Source organism: Rhinatrema bivittatum, chromosome 8 (genome assembly GCF_901001135.1).
Source record: "Rhinatrema bivittatum chromosome 8, aRhiBiv1.1, whole genome shotgun sequence".
NCBI lineage: Eukaryota > Metazoa > Chordata > Amphibia > Gymnophiona > Rhinatrematidae > Rhinatrema > Rhinatrema bivittatum.
The window spans coordinates 216,605,771-216,628,229 of NC_042622.1; the positions used below are offsets into that span (position 1 = coordinate 216,605,771).

General features: G+C 45.1%; 1 protein-coding gene across 1 annotated transcript in view; it reads left to right on the plus strand.

Moving 5' to 3' along the window:
- Positions 1 to 22,459, plus strand: part of LIG3 (DNA ligase 3) — a 232,372-nt gene that overhangs the window by 190,781 nt on the left and 19,132 nt on the right. Inside the window, exons 16-19 of the mRNA XM_029613143.1 lie at positions 2,808 to 2,882; positions 3,693 to 3,839; positions 10,491 to 10,659; positions 21,923 to 22,014. Of these exons, the coding sequence (XP_029469003.1) occupies positions 2,808 to 2,882; positions 3,693 to 3,839; positions 10,491 to 10,659; positions 21,923 to 22,014 (483 nt within the window). The remainder of the gene's footprint in view (positions 1 to 2,807; positions 2,883 to 3,692; positions 3,840 to 10,490; positions 10,660 to 21,922; positions 22,015 to 22,459) is intronic.

Here is a 22,459-nt window from a genome sequence, read left to right on the forward strand (position 1 = left end):
GCAACAAGCGACCCTAGCCACCAGCGCCTCTACCAAAGGGTGGGAAGTGCCCCCAGTATCGCTTGGACCTAAGGATTGTGGTACGTAGAGAAAAGTCACCTGCAAATCAACCTTTTGGAGTTACAAGCCAACTATTATGTGCTTAAAGGCTTTCTTCCACCTGCTTTTGGGCAAGAGAATCTTGATTCAGTTAGACAACCAAAGGTCATATTCTGTATAAGCAAACAGGGAGGCATGGGCTCACATGCCTTCTGTGAGGAAACCCTCCAAATCTAGTCAAGAGCCAGTCATCACAATGCACACTTCCAGGTGACACATCTTCCAGGAATCCGGAATACACTTGCAGACTGTCTAAGCAGCGTTGTACTACCACACGAGTGGACCTTGGATGAAGAGGTCACACATGACCTGTTCCATTGTTGGGGCATGCCTATAATCTTCTTGTTCACCTTGGAATGCAACAGGAAGGTCGAGGAGTTCTGCTCCATGCATCCGGGCAACTACAGATCAGCTACCAATGCCTTTATGCTGGACTGAAGCATCGGTGTACACTATGCATACCTGCCAATTCCTCTTATTGCCAGAGCTCTCCAGAAGGTCCTTCAGGACAAGGCCAGGGTAATATCTCATTAGTCTTAGTCTCCTATTCCTTTGGGGATGTCTCAGAGACTCATCACACAGGAAGGCAGCAGATTTTGCCACTGAATCTGCCATTGTTGGCCTTCACGGCGTGGATGTTGAACATGCAAGAGTTGACAGCCTTACTCTTTCATCAAGGATGTATTGATTTCTGCCAAGAAGCCTTCTACAAGAGGTAGAAGGGGGTTCTTGATGTACTGTGGGACCATCCAGCTGGATCGCTTTTCAGATGGACTTGAGGGATTTGCATCAATACCTATTTTCCACTCGTCCTCAGGCCTCGGCACTTCTTCAGTCGAGGCTCATTTCAGTATCATTGCAGCATAGCAAGTGAAAGAAACTCCAGTCTCTCTCCATTTCTATGAAGAGTCTGTCATTCTGAGCCTTGTCAGTAAACCTCCCCTGCCTTGCAATCTCAACATGGCCTTAGCCCAACTCATGAAACCTCCCTTCAGTTGATTTAAATTCTCACCTGCAAAATGTTTCTTGTTGCTGTCACTTTGGCAGGAATAGTAAGTGAATTACAGACTCTGGTTTCTTATTTGCCATACCTGCAGCTTTTTTATAATTGTTCTATAACCTCATCCCAAGTTCCTTTCAAAAGTAGTATCTGCATTTCACATTACAAACAATTATACTGGCTTCTTTCTTTCAGAGAGGGCATGCTCACAAAGGAGATTGGACTACAAGAGAGCCTTAGCATATTACTTGAAAAGGATTCAACATCATCGTTAAGTCTTCTCAGCTGTCTGGATCCTTTGATCCCAATAAGTTGGGAAGGGCTGTTGCCAAAAGAACTGATTGGGTAGTGGATGCGTAGTGCACTATTACATGCTGGATGGTTTATAGATTGAAGAGATTAAATGAGCCATGGTGACTTCAGTAGCTCATCTCTGGGCCACTTCTACTGAAGATGTATACAAGCTGCTATGTGGTTGTCAGTTCACACCTTTTACATTTTTTCACTACTGTCTAGACAGCATGTGTTGAAGAGAAAAACTTTGGACAAGTAGTTTTCCGCAGCCAGTTCACCCAGTAATCCACTTTCCATTGATAGGGTCCAGTTGTCTGTCCAGTAGTTGATCCGCAATGCAGCCCTTCACTTGGGACTCCCCATGTGTTATAGCTGATTCATGCCTGCTTGTTGACAGAGAAAGCAAATTTGCTTGCCTATAAACAGGGTTCTCTGTAGTCCACAGGTTGAATCAGTCATACTTTTAATTCCACTTGTCTCCTTGGAGCGTTAACTACCTCACTAAAGCTTAAGCTGTGAAAGAGACTGAAGTGCCCATGAAGCATCATGCACCCACAGGAACTCCCATGCATGCTCAGTAAGACTCTAGCATCAGTTGTTTCACTTCAGTGTTCGCATTTTAGTTACAGCTCACTGTTGGTTTATTAAACCTTATTTCAAACGCAGTGAATAACTGGCCTGTGCTAAGTTACTGTTATTACTACTACTGATCATTTCTATAGCAGTACTACACGTATATAGCACTGTACAAATACATGTAAGAGGCAATCCTTTCTCAGTAGAGCTTACAATCTAATCAAGGCAAACATGCAGGACAAATAAGAGACTGGGAATTTTTTTTAAGAAAATAGTTAAAACCAACAAGACTGTGATTAAAAGAACAAAGGATTAAGATTTAAAAGCATCGTCAAGAAAGTGAGGGTGTTTTTTAGGCTGGATTTCAATAAAACCAGAGAGAGAGAGCATGGTACACTAATTCAATGAGTCTCTTCCAAGCAAATGGAGCAGTAAAATGGATAGCGCTGAGTCAGAACTTTGTAATGGAGGCGAAAGGCAAGATTGTCTAACCTGATGAATGTTTGAGGAGGGAGGTAGGAAGAGATAAGAAAGGAGAGGTAATGAGCTGTGGACTAAATGTAATTTGTAGGTCAGAGAAGCTTGGAATGTATGCAACACCAGATAGGGAGCCAGACTTAAGGAGATATATATGTGTGTGTGTAGCAACATTGTTGAAAGAGAAGTCATGTAGCTGAATTTTGAATAGATTTTAGTGGAGAGGGATGGTTCACGGGGAGACTTGTAAGGAGCAGGTTGCAGTAGTTTAAGCAGGAGGTGGTGAGAGAGTAGGTGAGGTTTTGGAAGTGTGTCGCATATAGTCACTTACTTTCCCTTTGTTGCCTCTCATCTTTTTCAGGATCCAAGTAAAATTCCAAATTGGCTGAAAATTAATAAGAACTATTATCCAGACTTTATTATCCAGAATCCAAAGGTAAGGGAAGGCTGGCTTTAGCACTAGCTTGGTGCTGCTCATAGAGACTGGGAATATGTTTGTCTCCTTGAGCGACTGTATGTAGTATGCCTCTGTTAATTTTCTCTAGCGCTCTCTAATTATATTCCTAGGGTGTCTTCCTGGAGCATCTCCAATGTTTTCTCTGTATAAGTCTACACTCTTACTTATAAGTAGATGAGGTAATAATGCTGACTGAAAATAGGTTACTGCTAAATCAAAAACTAATTCCAATGCTGGGCTTTAGGAAGCTAGTAACTGGAGGTAGTCATTCTGAGGAGCAAGACTTGAAACTAGTACTAGAAGCCATTACTACCTGGCAACTATAAGTGATAATGTCTGAGTCCTCACCTAGCCCCCAGCAAAGTGCTTTATTAATGCAGAAATGATCTGGAAGGGGGAAATTATATATGTTGAACACCAAAGAGATTTCTTTCAGATATTTTTTTTTTTTTAGAGATGAGCCAGAATATCGCAAAATCTCTGCACATTGTCGGAATATTTCACGAATTCCCAAGATTGCTTGTTTGTTTTTTTTTAATGAAACAGATTCGCCCATTTAAAACTTACTGGCAGGATTCAGGCACAATATTTTATCTCCTGTCTTATTTTTCTGTAGCACTGAGGGCATGTGCAGCACTGAATAAGAGAAATAAAGCATTGTGCAAAGATACACTGCATGACCAATGCAGCTCACCCTGGGCAGCAAGTGAGAGAGATTCTGGCTAGAGGGATTTTAAGATAACTGAAACCAATGTAAGCAAATATTTTTTTTTTGTCCTTTTTGTACAGAAAGCACCAGTCTGGGAGATCACAGGGGCTGAGTTCTCAAAATCGGAAGCACACACGGCAGATGGGATCTCAATCCGCTTCCCTCGCTGTACCCGCTTCCGTGATGACAAGGACTGGAAGACAGCAACCAATCTCCAGCAGCTGAAGGTGAGGCATTCCTGTGCCTTGTCTGTCTGTGGGCCCTAAAGGGTGCAGTCCTTGTCCTCTTCCTGTCTGAAGGGGTGGGCCTCCTGTCGTCATCTGTCTGCAGGCCCCCAGTCAATGCACAATTAAACTTGGAGTTTGTTGTCGGAGGTTGTGGTCAAGATCTGTAGTATAGCTGGGTTTAAAAAGAATTGTACAAATTTGTTCAAAGCTAGTCCATTAACAGCTATTAGCCAGGTAGCCTTGAAGAATACAAACTCTTACAGCCGGCAATTTGAAGAGGGTCTCCTTTACTGGTATCTGTTGGGTACTTCTTGCAAGTGATCCAAATTAGTCACTCTGAGAGAGGATGCTGGGCTCAAGCATTGTTCTGACCCAGTTTGATATCTTATGTTCTTATGCAATTATTATTACTTAATTTTAATTAAATTTGATTTATTTATTTATTTATTTATTTATTTGAAAGTTTTTTATATACCAAAGTATAGCTGGCAGCCTTCACTCCGGTTTACAAGTACAACAACATATTACATTTAACAGTGAAATTAAAACAGGCGAAAATTCAGCACAATTAATAAGCAAAAGAACTTCAAACAATTATAACAATTATTTATAGTCCTCCTGAGCCATCACAGCCTCTCCAAAGCAGATTACATACAATAGATTACACTAACAAATAAGCAAGCCCAATACAATAAAAGCCAGGTGATAAAATAAAATCCTATCAATCCAACAAATCCAAATTTCCCTGTATGTACCTGGATCAGTCCAGACTCCTGGGTTTTGACTGACCTATATCCTGAGGTGACACCTACAGTTTGTCAGTATTTCTCTGTCTCTAGCAGATGGTGGAGGTGCAACACCTACAGCCTGTATTTAGTTTAAAAAAAAAAAGAGAAAGAGAGTTTACTTAGGTTTAGGCTTAGGTCTTAATTATTTAAAAAAACAAGTGTCAGAAGATTTCTGTCAGCCTCCCAGGGGGATGGCAGGTCCTGAGAGGACCATCCCCCCTGGTACTCGAGGCAGCTGAGGCTGGGGGTCGAGGGCCCTATAGCAGACTGAAATCAGCACTGGGTGTGATACCGGGGAGCTTGGCTCCGGGCAAGTTTAAAAAAAAAAAATAAAATGTTTGCCTTTCCTTTTTATTGCTGGGCCGGACTTTCCCTTTACTGCCAGGGTTGTTTGCCGCTGCCTGCCTTTCTGCACCGTTTCGCCGGGCTCTGAGGTTTTAATTTCTCCTCAGCGATGCCGAGAAGGACAGCTTGTCGGGAGTGTGGGTCAGCACACGCACAAATCTCGCGCGATGGCCTCTGTTCGTCCTGCCTCCCCGGGGGGAGGGAACTTCAGCTGCCGCCGGGGGTGACGTTTCGAAGGCCCACAAAGGTTCTACAGGGCTCAGGAGAGCGCAGCCCCCTTCTCCAGATCCGTTCCCGCTGAGCTCGGGAACGGACACCATTTTGGATTCTTTCCGGGCAGCGACGCAAGCTGCAGCGAGGGAAGTGGTTTCCCCGCCTCCATTATCCCCACAATAGTCAGCCCCCGAGGGGGGCGGACCAACAGGGCGTGGCTGAGGAGAGTCCCGAGGGGGCCTCAGACTCCTCTTCGTCCTCCTTCTCCGAGTTTATATTGTTCATCCATAAGGCCAGGAAATCAGCAAAAAAGCATGGTGGTGATAAATCTTCTTTGGGGGGTGCCATTGTCAGGTTCTCGGAAGAGATCCAAACCTCGGGAGGGCGCTGAGTCCTCAAGGCTGAAGCACCTTTTAAGGTCAGTAGCGCCCCATAAGGAGACTGATTCCTCTTCAGAGGCTTCCGACCCGGACGATCAGACTCTGCCATCCAAGCCTCCGATGGGGGCAGATGGGGTTGGAGACCAGCAGCATGCTTCTATCCGCAGCTCCCATGTTGTTGAGGGTGATGATCCAAAAGTGGTCCGCCTTTTTAGAAAGGATGAGCTGGGCCCACTTATCCCCAAGATTCTGGAGGAGTTAGGCATCGACGCTCCACAGAAGGAGTCCTGGATAGGGACCATTGATCCGGTGGTATTGGGGCTTCGTGGGCTGACCACTTCCTTCCCTTTTCATCTCTCGGTCACTGACTTGCTATTCTGAGAATGGGACACCCCTGATTTGGGGTTGAAGGTCAGGAAAGCCATGGACAAGCTATATTCTCTGCCAGAGGAAGCCTTGGACCTTCTTCGAATTCCCAAGGTGGATGCAGTGGTGTCAGCGGTCTCCAAAAAGACCACCATCCCGGTTATGAGGGCAACAGGCCTTAAGGATCTCCTGGATCGCAAAATGGAGCTTGTGCATGCTGCCATGTGCAGCAGCTTTCCTTTGTGAACTGGTCTTCGCTGAGTACAACAACTACAGGGCAATGCTTTTCTGTCGGAGGAAGAAGCTCTAAAGGCAGGGTGCTTGGAGGCTGCAGTTGCTTATAGTGCGGATACCCTTTATGACCTGCTGCGGACATCCGCCAGGTCGATGGTTCTGGCTGTCTCTGCCCACTGGTTTCTCTAGCTAAGAAACTGGTCTACGGATGTCTCTTCCAAAGCTCAGCTGGGCTCTCTTCCTTTCAAGGGCAAGTTGCTTTTTGAAAAGGACTTGGAAGACCTGGTTCAGTCTTTGGGTGAGAATAAAGTTCATAGGTTGCCAGAGGATAGGCCCAAGTCGAGGGGCTCCTTTCCCTCTTGGTCTCGCTTATATGGGAATCGAAGATTTCGAATGTCCCGATCGTCGAGCTCATCTTTCAGGCAAACTTCGGGAAAACAGCAGTCATGGTCCCAGTCCTTTCGAGGGCGCCGCTTCGGTAGAACGGGTAACCCCCAATCTGCAGCAGGAGTTAAGTCCGCACAATTAAGTGAGGCCGGTCCATTCCTCGGTACCGGTCATAGGGGGCAGAATGTCTCTGTTTTACGAGGAATGGACTAAATTGACATCTGACCAGTGGGTACTCACCGTGATAAGACAAGGCTACGCTTTAGATTTTGCATGACTCCTTTGAGACCACTTTCTGGTCTCCCCATGCACTTACGAGGAGAAACGTCAGGCGGTGAGAGATACATTACTGCGCCTTCTCGAGCTCGGTGCCATTATGCCAGTTCCTCCTGCGGAGGAGCCGCTATTCCATTTACTTTGCGGTGTCCAAGAAAGAGGGCACCTTTCGGCCCATTCTCAATTTAAAAAGGGTCAACAGATGCCTTCGGGTTCCGTGCTTCTGCATGGAGACTCTGAGGTCCATAATTGCCTCAGTGCGCAGGGGAGGGTTCCTAGAGTCACTGGATCTGATGGAGGCGTATTTGCACATTGGCATCCAAACCACCCACCAGAAATTCCTGAAGTTTTCCATCCTGGGTCATTATTATCAGTTTTGCACTCTACCGTTCGGTCTTGCTACCACACCCAGGGCCTTTACCAAGATAATGATTGTCGTAGCAGTTCAACTCCAGAAGGAAGGATTCTTGGTACATCCATATCTGGGCGACTGACTGATTCGAGCGAAATCGGAGTGTCTGCCAATCGGTGGTACACAGAGTGCTTCAGCTATTGCGATTGCTCGGTTGGGTGGTCAACCCCGCCAAGAGTCACCTGGAAACCTCCCAGTCCTTGGAATTCCTGGGAGCCATGTTCGGCACGCAACAGGGGAGAGTTTTCCTTACTGAAGACCGCATCTTCAAACTGCAGGGACAGATTCGAGACTTATTGTCCAAACATCCTTCCAGAGTATGGGATTACTTGCGGGTCCTAGGATTGATGGCTTCTACCCTGGAGTTAGTCCCATGGGCCTTTGCGCATATGAGACCTTTGCAGTCAGCATTGCTTTCCTGGTGGAACCCGGTCTCCGAGCAATTTCATCTTCCCCTTCCTCTTCCAGATTCTGCATGGTCCAGTCTCGATTGGTGGCTCCTTTCGGACAACTTGAGCTGCGGGGTTCCCTTGGTGGTGCCCGATTGGACAGTGGTTACCACAGATGCCAACCTTTCTGGCTGGGGAGCGGTCTGTCTGGGGAAGTCTGTGCAGGGACAATGGTCTCTGGAGGAGTCTCGATGGTCAATCAATCATCTAGAGACCAGAGCCGTGCGTTTAGCATTACAGGCTCTCCTTCCCTTCCTGCAGGGGAAGTCGGTCAGGGTTCTGTCCGACAATGCGACCACTGTGGCTTATATCACCAAGGAGGAACCAAAAGGCAACCAGTGGCATTCAAAGCTCAGCAGTTGATAAGCTGGGTGGAGCAGCTTCTCACATAGCCAGCGTTGCCAACATTCAAGCCAACTTTCTCAGTCGCCACTGCCTCGATCCTGGGGAGTGGGAATTAGCCAACGAGGCCTTTCAGCTCATATCCAACACGTGGAACACACCAAGCATGAATCTGATGGCAACATTCAGGAATGTCAAGACCCCGCGCTTCTTCAGTCGACACAGGGAGACAGGAGCGGAAGGAGTGGATGCCCTGGTTCTTCCCTGGCCGAAAAACGTCCTGTTACATGTGTTCCCATCTTGACCTCTGATCAGCAAACTGCTGCGGCGAATAGAACTCCACCTGGCAGAGGTGATTCTGATAGCTCCGGAATGGCCGAGACGTCCATGGTTTGTGGATCTGGTCAATCTAGCGGTGGCAGGCCCCCTGCAGTTTTGGGACATCCCTAACCACCTACATCAGGGTCACGTCTGTTTGGAAGAGGCAGATTTCTTTTGTCTAGCGGCATGGCTTTTGAGAGGCAGCATCTAAAGAGCAAAGGTTATTCTGACACTGTTGTGGCTACGCTTTTGAGATTCCGTAAAACGTCCACTTCCCTGGCTTATGTCAGGGTGTGGGGAGTTTTTTAATCCTGGTGCGTGGAACACAAGGTGCTCCCTACTCTGGCATCTGTGTCGGATATCTTATGTTTCTTACAGGCCGGCCTGTCCAAGGATTTATTGTGAAGTTCCTTAAAGATGCAGGTAGCAGCTCTTGGTTGTTTACGTGGTAGAATACGGGGCGTAGCGTTAGCTGCGCATCCAGACATGGCTCGTTTTCTCCAAGGTGCAAAACATTTACGGTCTCCAGTCAGACATCCTTGTCCTTCATGGAGCCTAAACATGGTTCTCATAGCTCTGTGTGCTACGCCCTTTGAGCCTCTGAAAAGGGCAAAGTTGAAAGATCTAACATTAAAAGTGATTTTTCTGGTGGCTATAGCATCTGCTCGTAGGGTGTCAGAGTTTCAGGCGTTATCCTGCAGAGAACCCTTCGTAAGAATTTCGGATACTGGAGTCTCCTTATGGATGGTTCCTTCCTTTCTTCCGAAGGTGGTATCCTCTTTTCATTTGAATCAATCTGTGGAGCTCCCGTCCTTTCCAGAATTGGACCATTTGGATCCACTTTCTAGGAACCTAAGGAAGCTAGATGTTCGCAGGGCTCTGCTGCATTATTTGGAAGTTAAAAACAGTTTCCATATGTCAGACCATCTTTTTGTGCTGTGGAATGATCCGAAAAGCGGTAATATGGCCTCTAAGACTACAATAGCCCGCTGGTTGAAAGACGCTATAAGTTCAGCATATTTGCTCCGTGGCAGGCCCCTTTCGGTCAGTCTTCGTACCCGTTCACAGGCGACATCATGGGCAGAATGCCAACAAGTTTTGCCACAAGAGATTTGCAGGGCGGCTATTTGGAAGTCTTTACGCACCTTCGCGAGGCATTACAGGCTGGATGTCCAGGCCCCAGCCTCTGGGGGGTTTGGAGAAGGTGTGATTCGAGCGGGACTCTCAGGGTCCTACCCCAAGTAAGAAAGCTCTGGTACATCCCAGGAGTCTGAACTGGTCCGGGAACGAAAATTAGCAAGTACGGACCAATTTTCCTATAATAACCAGGTAAAACAATAAAATGCCTCACACTCACTGTCACAGCCAGGTTAGAATCCCACTGTTAATTATTACTACTTTCCTTAAAATCCAGTCTCTACCCTCCTGTATAATGGATGTGGATAAACATTACGAACAATCCCTACTCCTGGAACTTACAATCTAGTCAAGGCAGCCCGATAAAACACAGGCAAAACCAACAAAAAAGCTGCTTTGAGTTAAAACAATGAAACCATGATTGGGAAGAACTAAACTAGATGGGGCATAGATAGGTTTAATTGAGGAAAGGAGAACTAATTGAGAAGTTGCAAGGAATGAAGTTTTCTAGAATGTAATGCAGCTTTTAATAGTGGTACTGATAAGAACATAAGAACATGCCATGCTGGGTCAGACCAAGGGTCCATCAAGCCCAGCATCCTGTTTCCAACAGAGGCCAAACCAGGCCACAAGAACCTGGCAATTACCCAAACACTAAGAAGATCCCATGCTACTGATGCAATTAATAGCAGTTGCTATTCCCTAAGTAAACTTAATTAATAGCAGTTAATGGACTTCTCCTCCAAGAACTTATCCAAACCTTTTTTGAAACCAGCAACACTAACTGCACTAACCACATCCTCTGGCAACAAATTCCAGAGCTTTATTGGGCATCATGCTAGCAGGACACGAGACTAGAAACCATAGAGAATTATCAGATGACGGTGGAATGAAACTTGATTGAGGCTTTGGCCTCTGGGACTGCCTGGCACACTGGATATCGTTGCTATCAAAGTGATATTTAATCAGTCATATCTGTACCCTCTTTCATATCCACACAGGCCCTGTACCAGCTCTCCAAGGAGAAGTCAGACTTCACAATCGTGGTTAACTCTTCCCATGGTGAGGAAGGCTCATCAGAGAGCAGCAGCAAGGAAAATGGGAGCACTTCATGCAGCAACACCAAGCCAGCAGCTACCTCCTCCCCAGCCAAAGCCAAGAATCAAACAGGTGAGCTTTCGAAGGAGTCAAGCATGTAAATGTAACATCCTATCGTTGTAATTTTCAAAAGCCATTGCCCTGTGTTTAAATGTACTTAACATGGGGAAAACCTGTGGACAATTCAATGGCGTATATTATAGCAATTTTCAAAAGCCACGAAATGCGGGTAAAGTGCATTTACCCATGAAAAACCCACTTTTAAGCATGCAAGTGCTTTTGAAAATCAGGCCCATAGTATATAAATACTTGCATCACTGCCTCCCAAACCCCAGACAGAAAAAATAAGATTTGAAAAATATTACTCTTAACTCCTCAGAGAGCAATAAAGGCTTAGTCTTAAGAGCGATCAGAGAACAGTGCATGGACTTCAGGCTCAGGTTGGCCCTGAAAGAGGTTGGCCAGAACAAGAATATAATACGTAGTGATAACTTAGTGTCTTGGTCTGGAATAATTAAACTTTATGATTTTGACTTTGACCGGACACATGCAGAGCCTGGTGAGAATTATACAGATTATGAGGCAATGTGCTAGTACAGAGCTGCAGAGACTTTTCCCTTCCAGCTATAATTGCCCTCTCCTTAGTCTTTCCAGTGCCCTGCAGCATATGCTGCACACAGCGAAGTACTCATGTTTGGTGCACTGGGTAGAGGATTAGTCCCTCAGTATTCCAAAATTCTGCACAAATAATTGGCACCAGCATTTAGTCTCACAACCAGCCAATCAACTTTTTTTTTTTTTTAAGGAGACGGTGAAATGAATGCACATTATGATTCTTGCTGAGTAGAATATATTTCATTATCTACATTGTAAACTTTTATCTTTAACAAAATTTACACAGAAAATATTTATCCTTGTGTATTTTGATACTTGGATGTACATATCTTGTAACAAGCGTGTGAAAGAACTTTTAAGTAGAATGATTCCAGTCAGTGAGAAAACAGGCAATGCATACGGTATATTCTTGTCAAGCACATCTGCTGACACCTCCACGAGCACGCTACTTTTGAATATTATAAAGTATTGAACGTTGGATCTTTTCGCACATTGTAAACTTAGTATGAAAAGTGTACTTATTGCTTGAAGCCACGCTAGTATTGACTACTATACTCCACGGTGCGCCGCAGCTTTGCTGCTGAGATTAAGCACAATTATTTGTGTTGAAGCTCTCGCAGTACTAGCGTGGCTTCAAGCAGTAAGTACACTTTTCATACTAAGTTTACAATGTGCGAAAAGATCCAATGTTCAATACTTTATAATATTCAAAAGTAGCGTGCTTGTGGAGGTGTCAGCAGATGTGCTTGACAAGAATATACCGTATGCATTGCCTGTTTTCTCACTGACTGGAATCTTTCTACTTAAAAGTTCTTTCACACAGCCCCTGAGGCAGCCCCTTGAAGAGTGAAACTCGGCCAGAATCGGGCAGGATTTAATAAAAGTCATTTTTTTATACCTGCATTGCTATCTTGGATCAGCTTCTGCTTTGTTTTTTGGGACCATATCTTGTAACTACAATTCATTTAGTATAAGGTAACTGCATAGTAAATATAACATAGAAACAATAGTTGTTAATAGAGCAAGAAAAAACAAAACTTGCCGCATCCAGTCTGCCTAGCTGAGATTCAGTTTTGGACAGGTAAGCATACAAATTCCCATAGTAACATAAAGGTCCATATCCAGTGAGCCAGCCAAAGGAAAGGTTATGCAGATAAAGTTAGCCAGCCGAATATTCAGCACAACTTAACTTTCACTAAATGTACTCGGCTAAAATTACCAAGATAAAGTTATCCGGTTTAACTTTGCCACTCACCAGCTTACTGAATATTTGGAAAAAAAAAATTCCCAGGACAGCAGTGGCATTATTTCCCCTCGCTCCCCCTCTCCCCCACCAAAATTAATTAAAAAATATATATTGAGGCTGTAGTGACGTTATCCCCCTCCCCCTCTCAAGTAGGAAAATATACGTTCTTTGTCCTTCTGTTCCACCAGGCAAGAACCTGCGGGGTTTAGTCTCCTCATCCAGCAATTGGAGGCAGAATTTTTTTTTTTTTATATCGCCTCTATGTATGTCATACATGGAACCAGATATAGCCAGGGTTCTCTGCCTCCAGCTATTGGATGGACGGTTGTGGACAAGCCTTGACCCAGATTTTTAACTGAAGAGAATTTTTATGACCATTTCAAAACTTGTTTTGAGTCAAATTTATCTTAATGGGCCAAGCTTGTTGGATTGTTCTCTGCAGTGATGCGAGCCAGAACAGCAGTGCAGCTCACTACCCATCTGATGGGGTTTGTTTTCTCTGGGAGAGCACTACCTGTGTGGTTTGATTAGGCCCTGGTCTAAAAAGGGATCGTCTGTTTACTCTCCGAGGAGCTGAAATGCTTGTGGAGGCCAAGCTCCTGCAGTTGATGAGCCTTGCAGTGAAGCATGCCGTTGACAATTTGAAAGCTCACCACCTCTTGTCAGGACTCAAAGCGAGCCCATTAACTCAAGGGCTTCCATCCTGGCTCCCATCCCTTGAATGTCTTAATAGGTTGAGCAATAAGACAGTTGACAAGAGAAGGTAATACTCTCTGCCTTTAACCTTTTTCAAGGCAGAAAAAGAACCAGAGCTTTCTGTTGGCTGAGGTAAGTCATACAGGCTATGATTAAAAAAAAAAAAAAAAATAGGAAAAGGAAAGGGAAAACCAGGTACTTGTGACTTGGATTGGTCACTGTTAGAAACAGGATGCTGGGCTTCAAGGTCTGACCCAGTATGGCATTTCTTATGTTCTTAGGTAAATTACTATGTTAGTATGTTATATTTGCATACATAATTTAAAACAAAAAATCACCTAAAAATAAATGTAAGGTTTTTGTTGGTGTACAAACTCCCTGAATGTTGCAGAGGGGAACATCACTAGAGTTTCTAGATTAGATATTAAGACAAGAGGTGCCCTTTTTAAAAGATTGGGGTGCCTTTTATTTATTTATTTATTTATTTAAGATTTTTATATACCGGCATTCATGATACAATCACATCATGCCGGTTTACATATAACAGGGGTGTACAATGAACAACAGTGTAACCTGTGGAAGTGAGCAGTTACAAATAACAAGGGAATTAAAACTTGGGAGAAGAGAAGAAAAAAGGAGAGGATAACTTTAGATAAAGATATTTACATTAGATAAATATATTTACAATATCTATAATATAAGCTATAGATATTACATGGAGAAGGGGTAGGACTGGTTGGATTCTTTTGCCAGAATCGTTTCGCTCAAGGTTGAGCAAAGTGAGAGTCAAAGGTCATAAATCTATCTTGACTCCATTTTCAGTCAATGATAGGTTGAGGAGCAGTAAGTATACTATGCAACTTAAGTAACATACATAAATAAACAAGAGGGTACCTGGAGCCAAAGAGTTTCAAAGGAAATGGAGCTACTATTTGCACGGTAGGAGAAAAATCTGCTACAGCTTTCAGCATTACACATTGCAAGTCAGAATTATGGGCAAATCGATTTTTTGAGCCAAAATACAAAGGCAAGGTGCTAGGCCATTGGGCATGCAAGCAGAAAATAGAAAAATGGGGTGAACCATATATGGTTCTAAACGCAACTCACAAGAACGCAGAAGCAAGAAACAGCCAATGAAAAGACTATGAATGCGCTGGTACAAGAATGACCAAAGGAAATGTTGCTTTGTTTTCTTCCCACCTTGGCCGTTAATAGGCCATGTAATAAAGAAGCTTAGGAAGGAGTTAGGTATATGAGGTCCTAGTGGCACCAGAATGGGTGAATGATTGTGGATTGGCGAGTGCATCTTCAAGGCATGGGGGGGCCCTCCTTCACCAGGGATCAGTAGTAATGGGAAACCCATCTTCTTTCTCGTGCATGGCTATTGAGCAGGCGAGAATAGCCAAGAAGGGATACAAACCATCAGTTATTAGAACAAGGTTCGGTTTTAAAGAAAATTCCAAAAGAGAATTTATGTGAGGATATGGCAGTTTTTGCAATATATTGTAGACAGATTGTTTGCCATGGTGTTACAAATAGGAGATATTCTGACATTCTTACAGGTCTTGGCCTTGAATTCTTTAAAGGTATAAGTTGCAGCGATTTTTTTGCATTAAGAGGAAAGCTTAATGGGACATCTATATTGTCTCAGAAGGGAGGTATCACGCTTTTCGACAAGGAGGTAAATGCTTTAATCGTACATTGTAGTAACTTCAGCATTCTATCTAAATCAGCACATAATAATATATAGATATACAGATAGATATACAGATAGATAGATTTAGCATGGCTTATATTGCGCAGTCTCCATAACAAAATAGATGCTGAGTACAGTATTACAGACACAAAACAATAATAAAAACATGAGAACAATGCATCTTTCGATGAGAAGGATTGCAGGGGCCTACAATCTTTAAAGTTCTTAGATATCAGGAAAGGTGTAAGAGAATATTTAAAGATGACAAGTGAATTTCTTAATTGATTGTTATTAAGTGGCGCACATAAGGGGGAGACCGCCTCAAAGGTAAACATCTCAAGATGGATTAAGAAAGCCATAGTGTCTGCATCAGGACCCATTCGACAAGAGCATAATCTTCATCGTGGGTGGAAGTACCCGCAGTCAATCTGGTTGATATGGGTAAAGTGGCAACTTGGACAACTCTAGGTCCATTTGCCAAGCATTATAAGTTGGATGTTCTTGTGCGATAAGATGCTAATTTTGGGACAGCTGTCTTAAGAGTGAGTTTGCAGTCCACCCACCCGATGTAATGGGGCTTTGATACATCCCACAGGTTCTTGACTGGTGGAGCAGAAGGACAAGGAAGAAGGAGAAATTTAGACTTACCTGATCATTTCCTTTCCTTTATTTCTGCTACACCACTCAAGAAGCCCACCCTGGGATTGCAAATTGGGTTACCTCTATGAGAGTGAGATCTGATTGACTAAATGTTATAAATTGTAAAAAGATTAATAAGAGGGGGAAATGGTTTGAGAAGAATTTTCATTCCTCCAAGGATTTCTAAGACTAGATTTTTTAGTTAAAGTTGAAGATTTATCTCAGAATTTCAGTTGTTACATTTTTGTGTTTGCTAGTTGCTATAATTTAAATTTAGCTTTGACAGTAGTACACTGGCTGTATCTTGTTCCATGCATGACATACATACAGGTGATGTCATAAAAAAACAAAAAACACCTCTGCCTCCAGTTGTTGGATGAGGAGACTAAACCCCACAGGTTCTTGACTGGTGGAGCAGAAATAAAGGAAAGGAAATTATCAAATAAGTCTTAATTTCTCCATTGTGATTGTAACGGTCAGATCCCTCTCATCCATGGTTGAAACATAAATGTGTTGGTTACGGCCCGATTTCCCCTTCCCTTTCTTAATAAATTGGAGTCCCCTCCCCCCAAACCCTCAGAAGCCTTCCTGTACCCCGGTGAGAGAAGAAAGGCTCTTCCTTCCTTCCATGGAGTATATATCTAAAAGTCTGTATTATGTTCTTCCGTTTCTCCTGTCCCCTAGAGTAAACATTTTTAGATCCTCCGTTCTCATCTCGTATGCCTTTTTCTGCAGACCCTGCATCATTTTGATTCTTTCTCTGGACTGCTTCTTACCTAGCTCTATCTTTTTTTTTTTTAGGTACAGCCTCCAGAATTAAACGCAGTATTCTAGGTGACGCTCTCACTAGTAACCTGTACAGGGACATTATCATTTCCTTTTTCCTGCTTGGTTACGCCTCATTCTCTACAGCCTTCCATCCCTCTGGTTCTAGTCACCTCTTGTCACACCACTGTACTACCTTCAGATCACCAGACACTACCACGCCAACATCTTTCTCCCAGTCTGTCACCACCCCACGCTCCCATTAGTGCCATTGCCAGCCAACAGTGGGTCCTTCTCCAGTGCCATCTTTAGTAAACACTGAACAGAGTGTTTCTTTAATTTTTCTGCTTTTTTTCCTCAGCTCTTTATGCATTGTTTCTTGTCACCTTTCAGTTTTTCAGTTCTCCCTTTGGCTTTCCTTCTTTCTCTGACATACCTGAAAAATGTTGTCACCTTTAGGAATTTTTGCTATTTTGATTTCTTCCCTGATCTTTCTGTTTAATCAGATATTGTTCCCTGTTCTCATCGTTTAGAGATTCTTTGAACTTTCTGAATGCTTATTTTTCTAGCCACCTCTTTGGAAAACCATATTGGTTTCCATCTACTCTTACTTTTATTTACGTTCATAAAGATTTGATGCTGCTGTTTCTCTTTCCTGTTCATACCCAGATTAGTCCAGACAAGTGGGTTTTGCATCCCTACCAGCAGATGGAGGCAGAGAACAAAATCTTTGAGGCACTGCTATATATCCAAGGGTGCCACCTGCAGACCCTCAGTATTTCTCTGTCTCCGGCAGATGGTAGAGTTGCAAACCTGTAGTCTGACAAAAAAGAAAAAGAGAGAAGAGAAATTTTGGAGGCTGCCTGAGGTGTTAGGCTCCTTCATGGACCATCCCTCAGGTGGAGCCGGGCGACCCAGAGATTGGGAACCTCTAACTTGTGTTCGCCCATGCTTTCCAGAGATCCTGATAGCCAGGGGACTGGCTCCCTCGTGGCCTATGAGGTCTCCACCTGCAAGCCGCCATCCTGCCCAGGGACGTACCCCTGGTTTTTTGTATTAAGTTGTGCATTAAGTTTAAAAAAAGAAAAAGTTGACAGAAGCAGGAACTTTATTCGGGGTATGGCTTGGGTGATGGAAACTATTATCGCCAGCAGGAGCAGGAGAGTGTGGTAGCCACATTTCCCTTCTTCCCATAGGCTCCAGGGGTCAGAGGGAGGCTTTTCCTGGGCACCGTTCGGGCCAGTGCAACGGCACGGTGCAACACTTCAGCCACATGTGCAGTCTGCTTGTTCTTTGCAGCGCACTGATGCAGCCTGTGTTTTTCTTGTGACCGAGTGCATTATGGCACCAAAGCCACTCAGGGCATGCGGTCTGTGGTTGGCACAACTCAATGCACATTTCCTGTGCTCTGGCTGCGCGTCAGGGGATGAAGGTACCTCAGCGGGAGTGATTTTGGAAATAATGGCCCTCCGGGGGCTGCGGAGTGCAGCTGTGCCCATGGGGGGGATCACAGGCAGGGGTCCTCTGCATCCAGGGATTCTCTTCTCCCCTTTCGCCTGTGGTGCAGGGTCCTGTGGAGGGGCAGGAAGTGGGAGCAGATTCTGATGAGAGCCTTCTCAGGCAGGGAACAGAGGATCCGGAAGACTTTTCTCCGGAATTTGTTCTTCTCCTGCATAAAGCCCTCCAGGCAAGGAAAGGGGTGGGGGGGGGGGGAGTGTCCGAGAGAGAGGCCATTTTGTCGCTCATCTAAAAGACTAAAGATAGTGGCTTCAGGAAGGTTCGGGGATCTGCTGCTGTGCCTGAGTCTGAGTCGTGCAGGTTTGGAGGCCAATCCCAGGGATTTGTGAGATTCTGTTGATCCACAGAAAGACCCTCTGGATCAGCATGGGGTGGATCTGGATGTTGACATGGATGTGGCTCCGAATGCGGATCCTGATAAGGATGATCCTGATCTGGATGAGTTTCCGGTGTCTGAGGGGGATGATCCTCGTGTGGTCTGCCTGTTTAAGAAGGAGGAATTGCATCCCCTTATTCCCCAGTGGTTGGAGGAATTGGGGAGTTAAAATGGCTCAGGAGGAGTCTGATAATAAGGGCGTAAATCCAGTCCTGGATGAACTGCATGGTGGTCCTAGTGCTTTTCCCTTGCTTAAGAAGATTCAGAAGTTAGTGAACCGGGAATGGGACTTTCCGGAGGTGTGCTGGAAGTTGACAGGGCTATGGCCAAAACTTTATCCCCTGATGGAAGAGACCTTGGAGCTCCTAAGGGTGCCTAAGGTGGATGCTGCAGTTTCGCGGTTACCAAGAAGACGACCAATCCCGGTGGTGGGTGCTGCCGCTCTGAAGAATGTTCAAGATGCAAGCTGGAGATTCAATTAAAACGGACGTTCGGAGTTTCCACCTTGAGTCTCCGGACTGCAATTTGTGGCAGTATGATTCAGAGGGCCTGTTTGGGCTAGGTGCAGAAAGCACAAAAGCAAGCCTAATCGGTGATGCAGTCAGCACGTTTGGAAGGTGAAGTGGCTTATGTCACGGATGTGCTATATGACTTGATGCACACTTCAGCCAGGAGCATGTTCTCGGCATTGGCGGCCTGCAGTCTTTTGTGGTTACGAAACTGGTCGGCTGACATGAGGTCCAAGGCCCAGTTGTGTAATCTTTCCTTTAAAAGGAAACTCCTTTTTGGAGAGGATTTGGATCAGCTGATGAAGACTTTGAGGGAGTCCAAAGGGAACAGGCTGCTTGAGGATGATAGGAGCCGCAAGAAGGTTTTCCCATTTTGCTCCCATTTTCAGGATCCGCGTAGGTTTCGTTCAGGCTCCAGCTCTGGAGCGAAGCAGTCGGTGGGGTGACAGCAGTCCTTTTGAGGCCTCCACAGATCTTCCAGGGGTTTTGCAGGTCAGGGGGCCACTGGTGGAAATTCAACACAACGAAATCAGGATCGCCCATTCCTCCGTAGAAGTGGTAGGAAGCAGATTGTCCAGCTTGTATGAGGAGTGGGCCAAGATTACCTAGGCCTGTTGTGTTCTAGAGGTGATGAGAGATGGCTACGCTCTTGAATTTTCATGCCCTGTCAGGGAGGCCTTTCTGAAGTCCTATGTTGCCTCTCGAAGCAAGCGAGAGGCAGTGTAGGGGACTCTGCAGAGGTTACTAAGTTTAAACACAATAGTTCCAATCCCACTGGAAGAGCAGGGATGGGGAAGGTACTCCATTTATTTTGTGGTCCCCAAGAAGGAGGGCATCTTTCAGCCCATTCTCAATTTGCAGAAGATGAACAGGGCCATCGGGGTTCTGCATTTTTAAATGGAGAAGTTGGGTAGTGTTATAGTGGCAGTCTGCTGAGGGAGAGTTCTTGTCATCGTTAAACCTGACAGAGGTGTACCTTCATATCCCTATTTGGAAGGACCTTCAGAGGTTTCTGTGTTTCATGGTGTTGGGTCAGCATTTTCAGTTCCATGCTCTTCCCTTCAGGTTGGCCATAGCATCATGAACCTTCATGAAGGTGATGATGGTTGCGGCAGCCTTTACAGCAAGAGGGGATTTTGGTACATCTGTATGTGGACGATTGGCTCATTGAGTGAAGATGGGAGGTAGTGTTTTCGGTCTCTCCAGCGAGTTATGGACACCTTGCAGTCACTAGGTTGAGTAATAAATGTGGCGAAGAGTCATTTAGTGCCGACCCAGTTGTTGGAGTATCTGGGGGCACTTTTCGATACCCGGAAAGGCAGAGTGTTCCTAACCTTGGACAGGTTGTCGAAGTTACAAGCACATGTGCCGTGCCTACTTCGTCGGTCGGTGCCAATAGTTTGGGATTATTTGCAGGTCATGAGATCCATGGCTTTCATGTTGGATTTGGTTCCGTGGGTCTTCGCGCACATGAGACAGTTACAGAAGGTGCTCTCGTCCAGGTGGAATCCGTTGTCTGAGGAGTATCATCTGCCTTTGCCTCTCCTATGAGAATTCAGGCCCAGTCTCTCGTGGTGGCTTTCACGTCGTGATTTGGAGACCCTGGACTTGGTGGTGAACACGGATGCCAGTCTCAGGGGTTGGTGGGTTGTATGCCTAGGGCATCCTGCCCAAGGTCTTTGGTCCACAGCAGAGACAACCTGGTCCATCAGTCATCTGGAAACAAGGGTCGTCCGCCGGGCCCTGGAAATCTGCCTTCCTTCCTTCGATCAAAGGTCAGATGGTTCATGTGTTCTCAGACAATGTGATAGTGGTGGCATACATCAATCGTCAAGAAGGGACAAAGAGTCATGCGGTGGCTCTGGAACCTCGACAGTTTGGGTGGAATGACACCTTAGGGGAACATCAGCTTCTCACATCACAGATGCGGACAACGTGCAAGCAGATTTCCTCAACAGATAGCAACTGGATCTGGGGGAATGGGACTTGTCCCTGGACGCTTGGGATCGCATCTGTGCCAGGTGGGGCATTCCCCAGTTGGATCTCATTTCAAAGTATGCTAGCACAGAGACGGCAAGGTTTTTCAGCTGCAGAAGAGAGGTCGCCGTGGTGGGCCTGGATGCTCTGGTGTGCCCTTGGCCAACAGGGATCCTACTATACATGTTCCCTCCTTGGCCACTATTTGGTTGAGTTCTGCGGCGCATAGTCGCATCCAGGGACGTTGGTGCTGGTGGTGCCGGAGTGACCATGGTTCATGCATCTTGCAGTAGAGGGACCTCTCAGGTTACCCATCTGCCAGTGTTGCTTTGTCAGGGTCCCATATTTTCGGATTGGGAGGATCGCTTCTGTCTCACAGCTTGGCTTTTGAGAGGTGGCGGTTGCGTGTGAAAGGCTATTCGGAACCAGTTATTTCCCTGATCCTCCAGACTTAGAGACCCTCTATGACCCTGGCGTATGTCAGGGTCTGGAGGCTTTTGAGTCGTGTCTACAACAGTGTTTGGATCCCCCCTGTCTGTGGACACTTTTCATATCTTAGCCTTTTTGCAGTGGGGTTGTCTAAGGGTCTGATCTATAGCTCACTCCGTCCACGTTCAGGTGTCCGCCTTGGGTTCCCTTAGGGCAAGTTGCGGGGGAGGTCATTGGCCTCTCATCCTGATGTAATTCAGTTCCTAAGAGACTGAATATACCAAAACTTGTCATTTAGACAGATAACTGATTGAAAATTATGACAAAAGAAATAGGGATGGCAAATTTGTGAGTGGAAGAAAAGATAGGTAAAGCAAGGTGACAACTTTTTTCAGGTATGTAAGTGAAAGGAGAAAGGCCAGAGGTGGGTGACAAGAAGCAACATACAGTGAAAAATTAAAATTGCTAAACAAATGTTTTAATATTCCCTGAATAAGAGTTTGGAGAAGGGCTGCTGATTGAAGACAAGGGTACATGTAAATGGTGTAATATCTATCTCACTCCCATATATAACAGGGGAAAGGGTGTAACTAGCAAAAATGGACAAAGCCATATGGCCAGATGGGATGCCTTCTAGGATACTAAGAGGAGAATAAAAAATAAAGCTGAGTATCTAAAGATAGGCATCTAGGTCCCTCCTGATGCTGCCTTCCCTGTCTCTTCCTTGGTGGTTCAATTTTGGAAGTGGTTACTAGATGTGAACCAGATTTGTTCAGCTGACTTTAAACAGCACTAAAAATATAAAATAAACATTGAAAACATTACTTTTTATATTACTTTTTACAAAAGTCTGGATCTTATTTTCCCAGGTGCTAAGCCACATCCCAAGAAAGCAGAAGCACAGCACAAACCAGAGAAGAGGAAAGCTATGGCCAGCCTGACTGATCACACCATGAAGAAAGTGAGTGTAATTGAGGCTGCTCGTTATAGTTCTGTATTGAAAACACTGTTGGCTATGGGGGTCTCTGGTATTTCTTGTGCAATTCCTCCTCTCAGATTTTAGAGATGATCAGCAATGTCGTATTGATAGATTTCTTTTGTTAGACTGCTCTGGAGGAAGCTCGTTCTTTTCCTTTATCCAGGTTAAGAGTTCAGGTGATGTTAAAGGAACTTGAGGGCTGAGCTTTTCGGCCTGAATTGCTGCATATGAGCCAGGTAATGGAAGTGGGCAGACAGCTGCAGCGATGGCTTGGGACTGAGGCTTTGTGCCTAGGAATCTGTTTTCACTCACATGGATAACACTCTTCTTGACAAGGCAGAAACGTTGTGGTCCACATGGAATGAGTGATTAAACCCAAGCAATCAGGGTAGGGGTTACAGCCTATTCTGACAGAAAGGGCTCTACC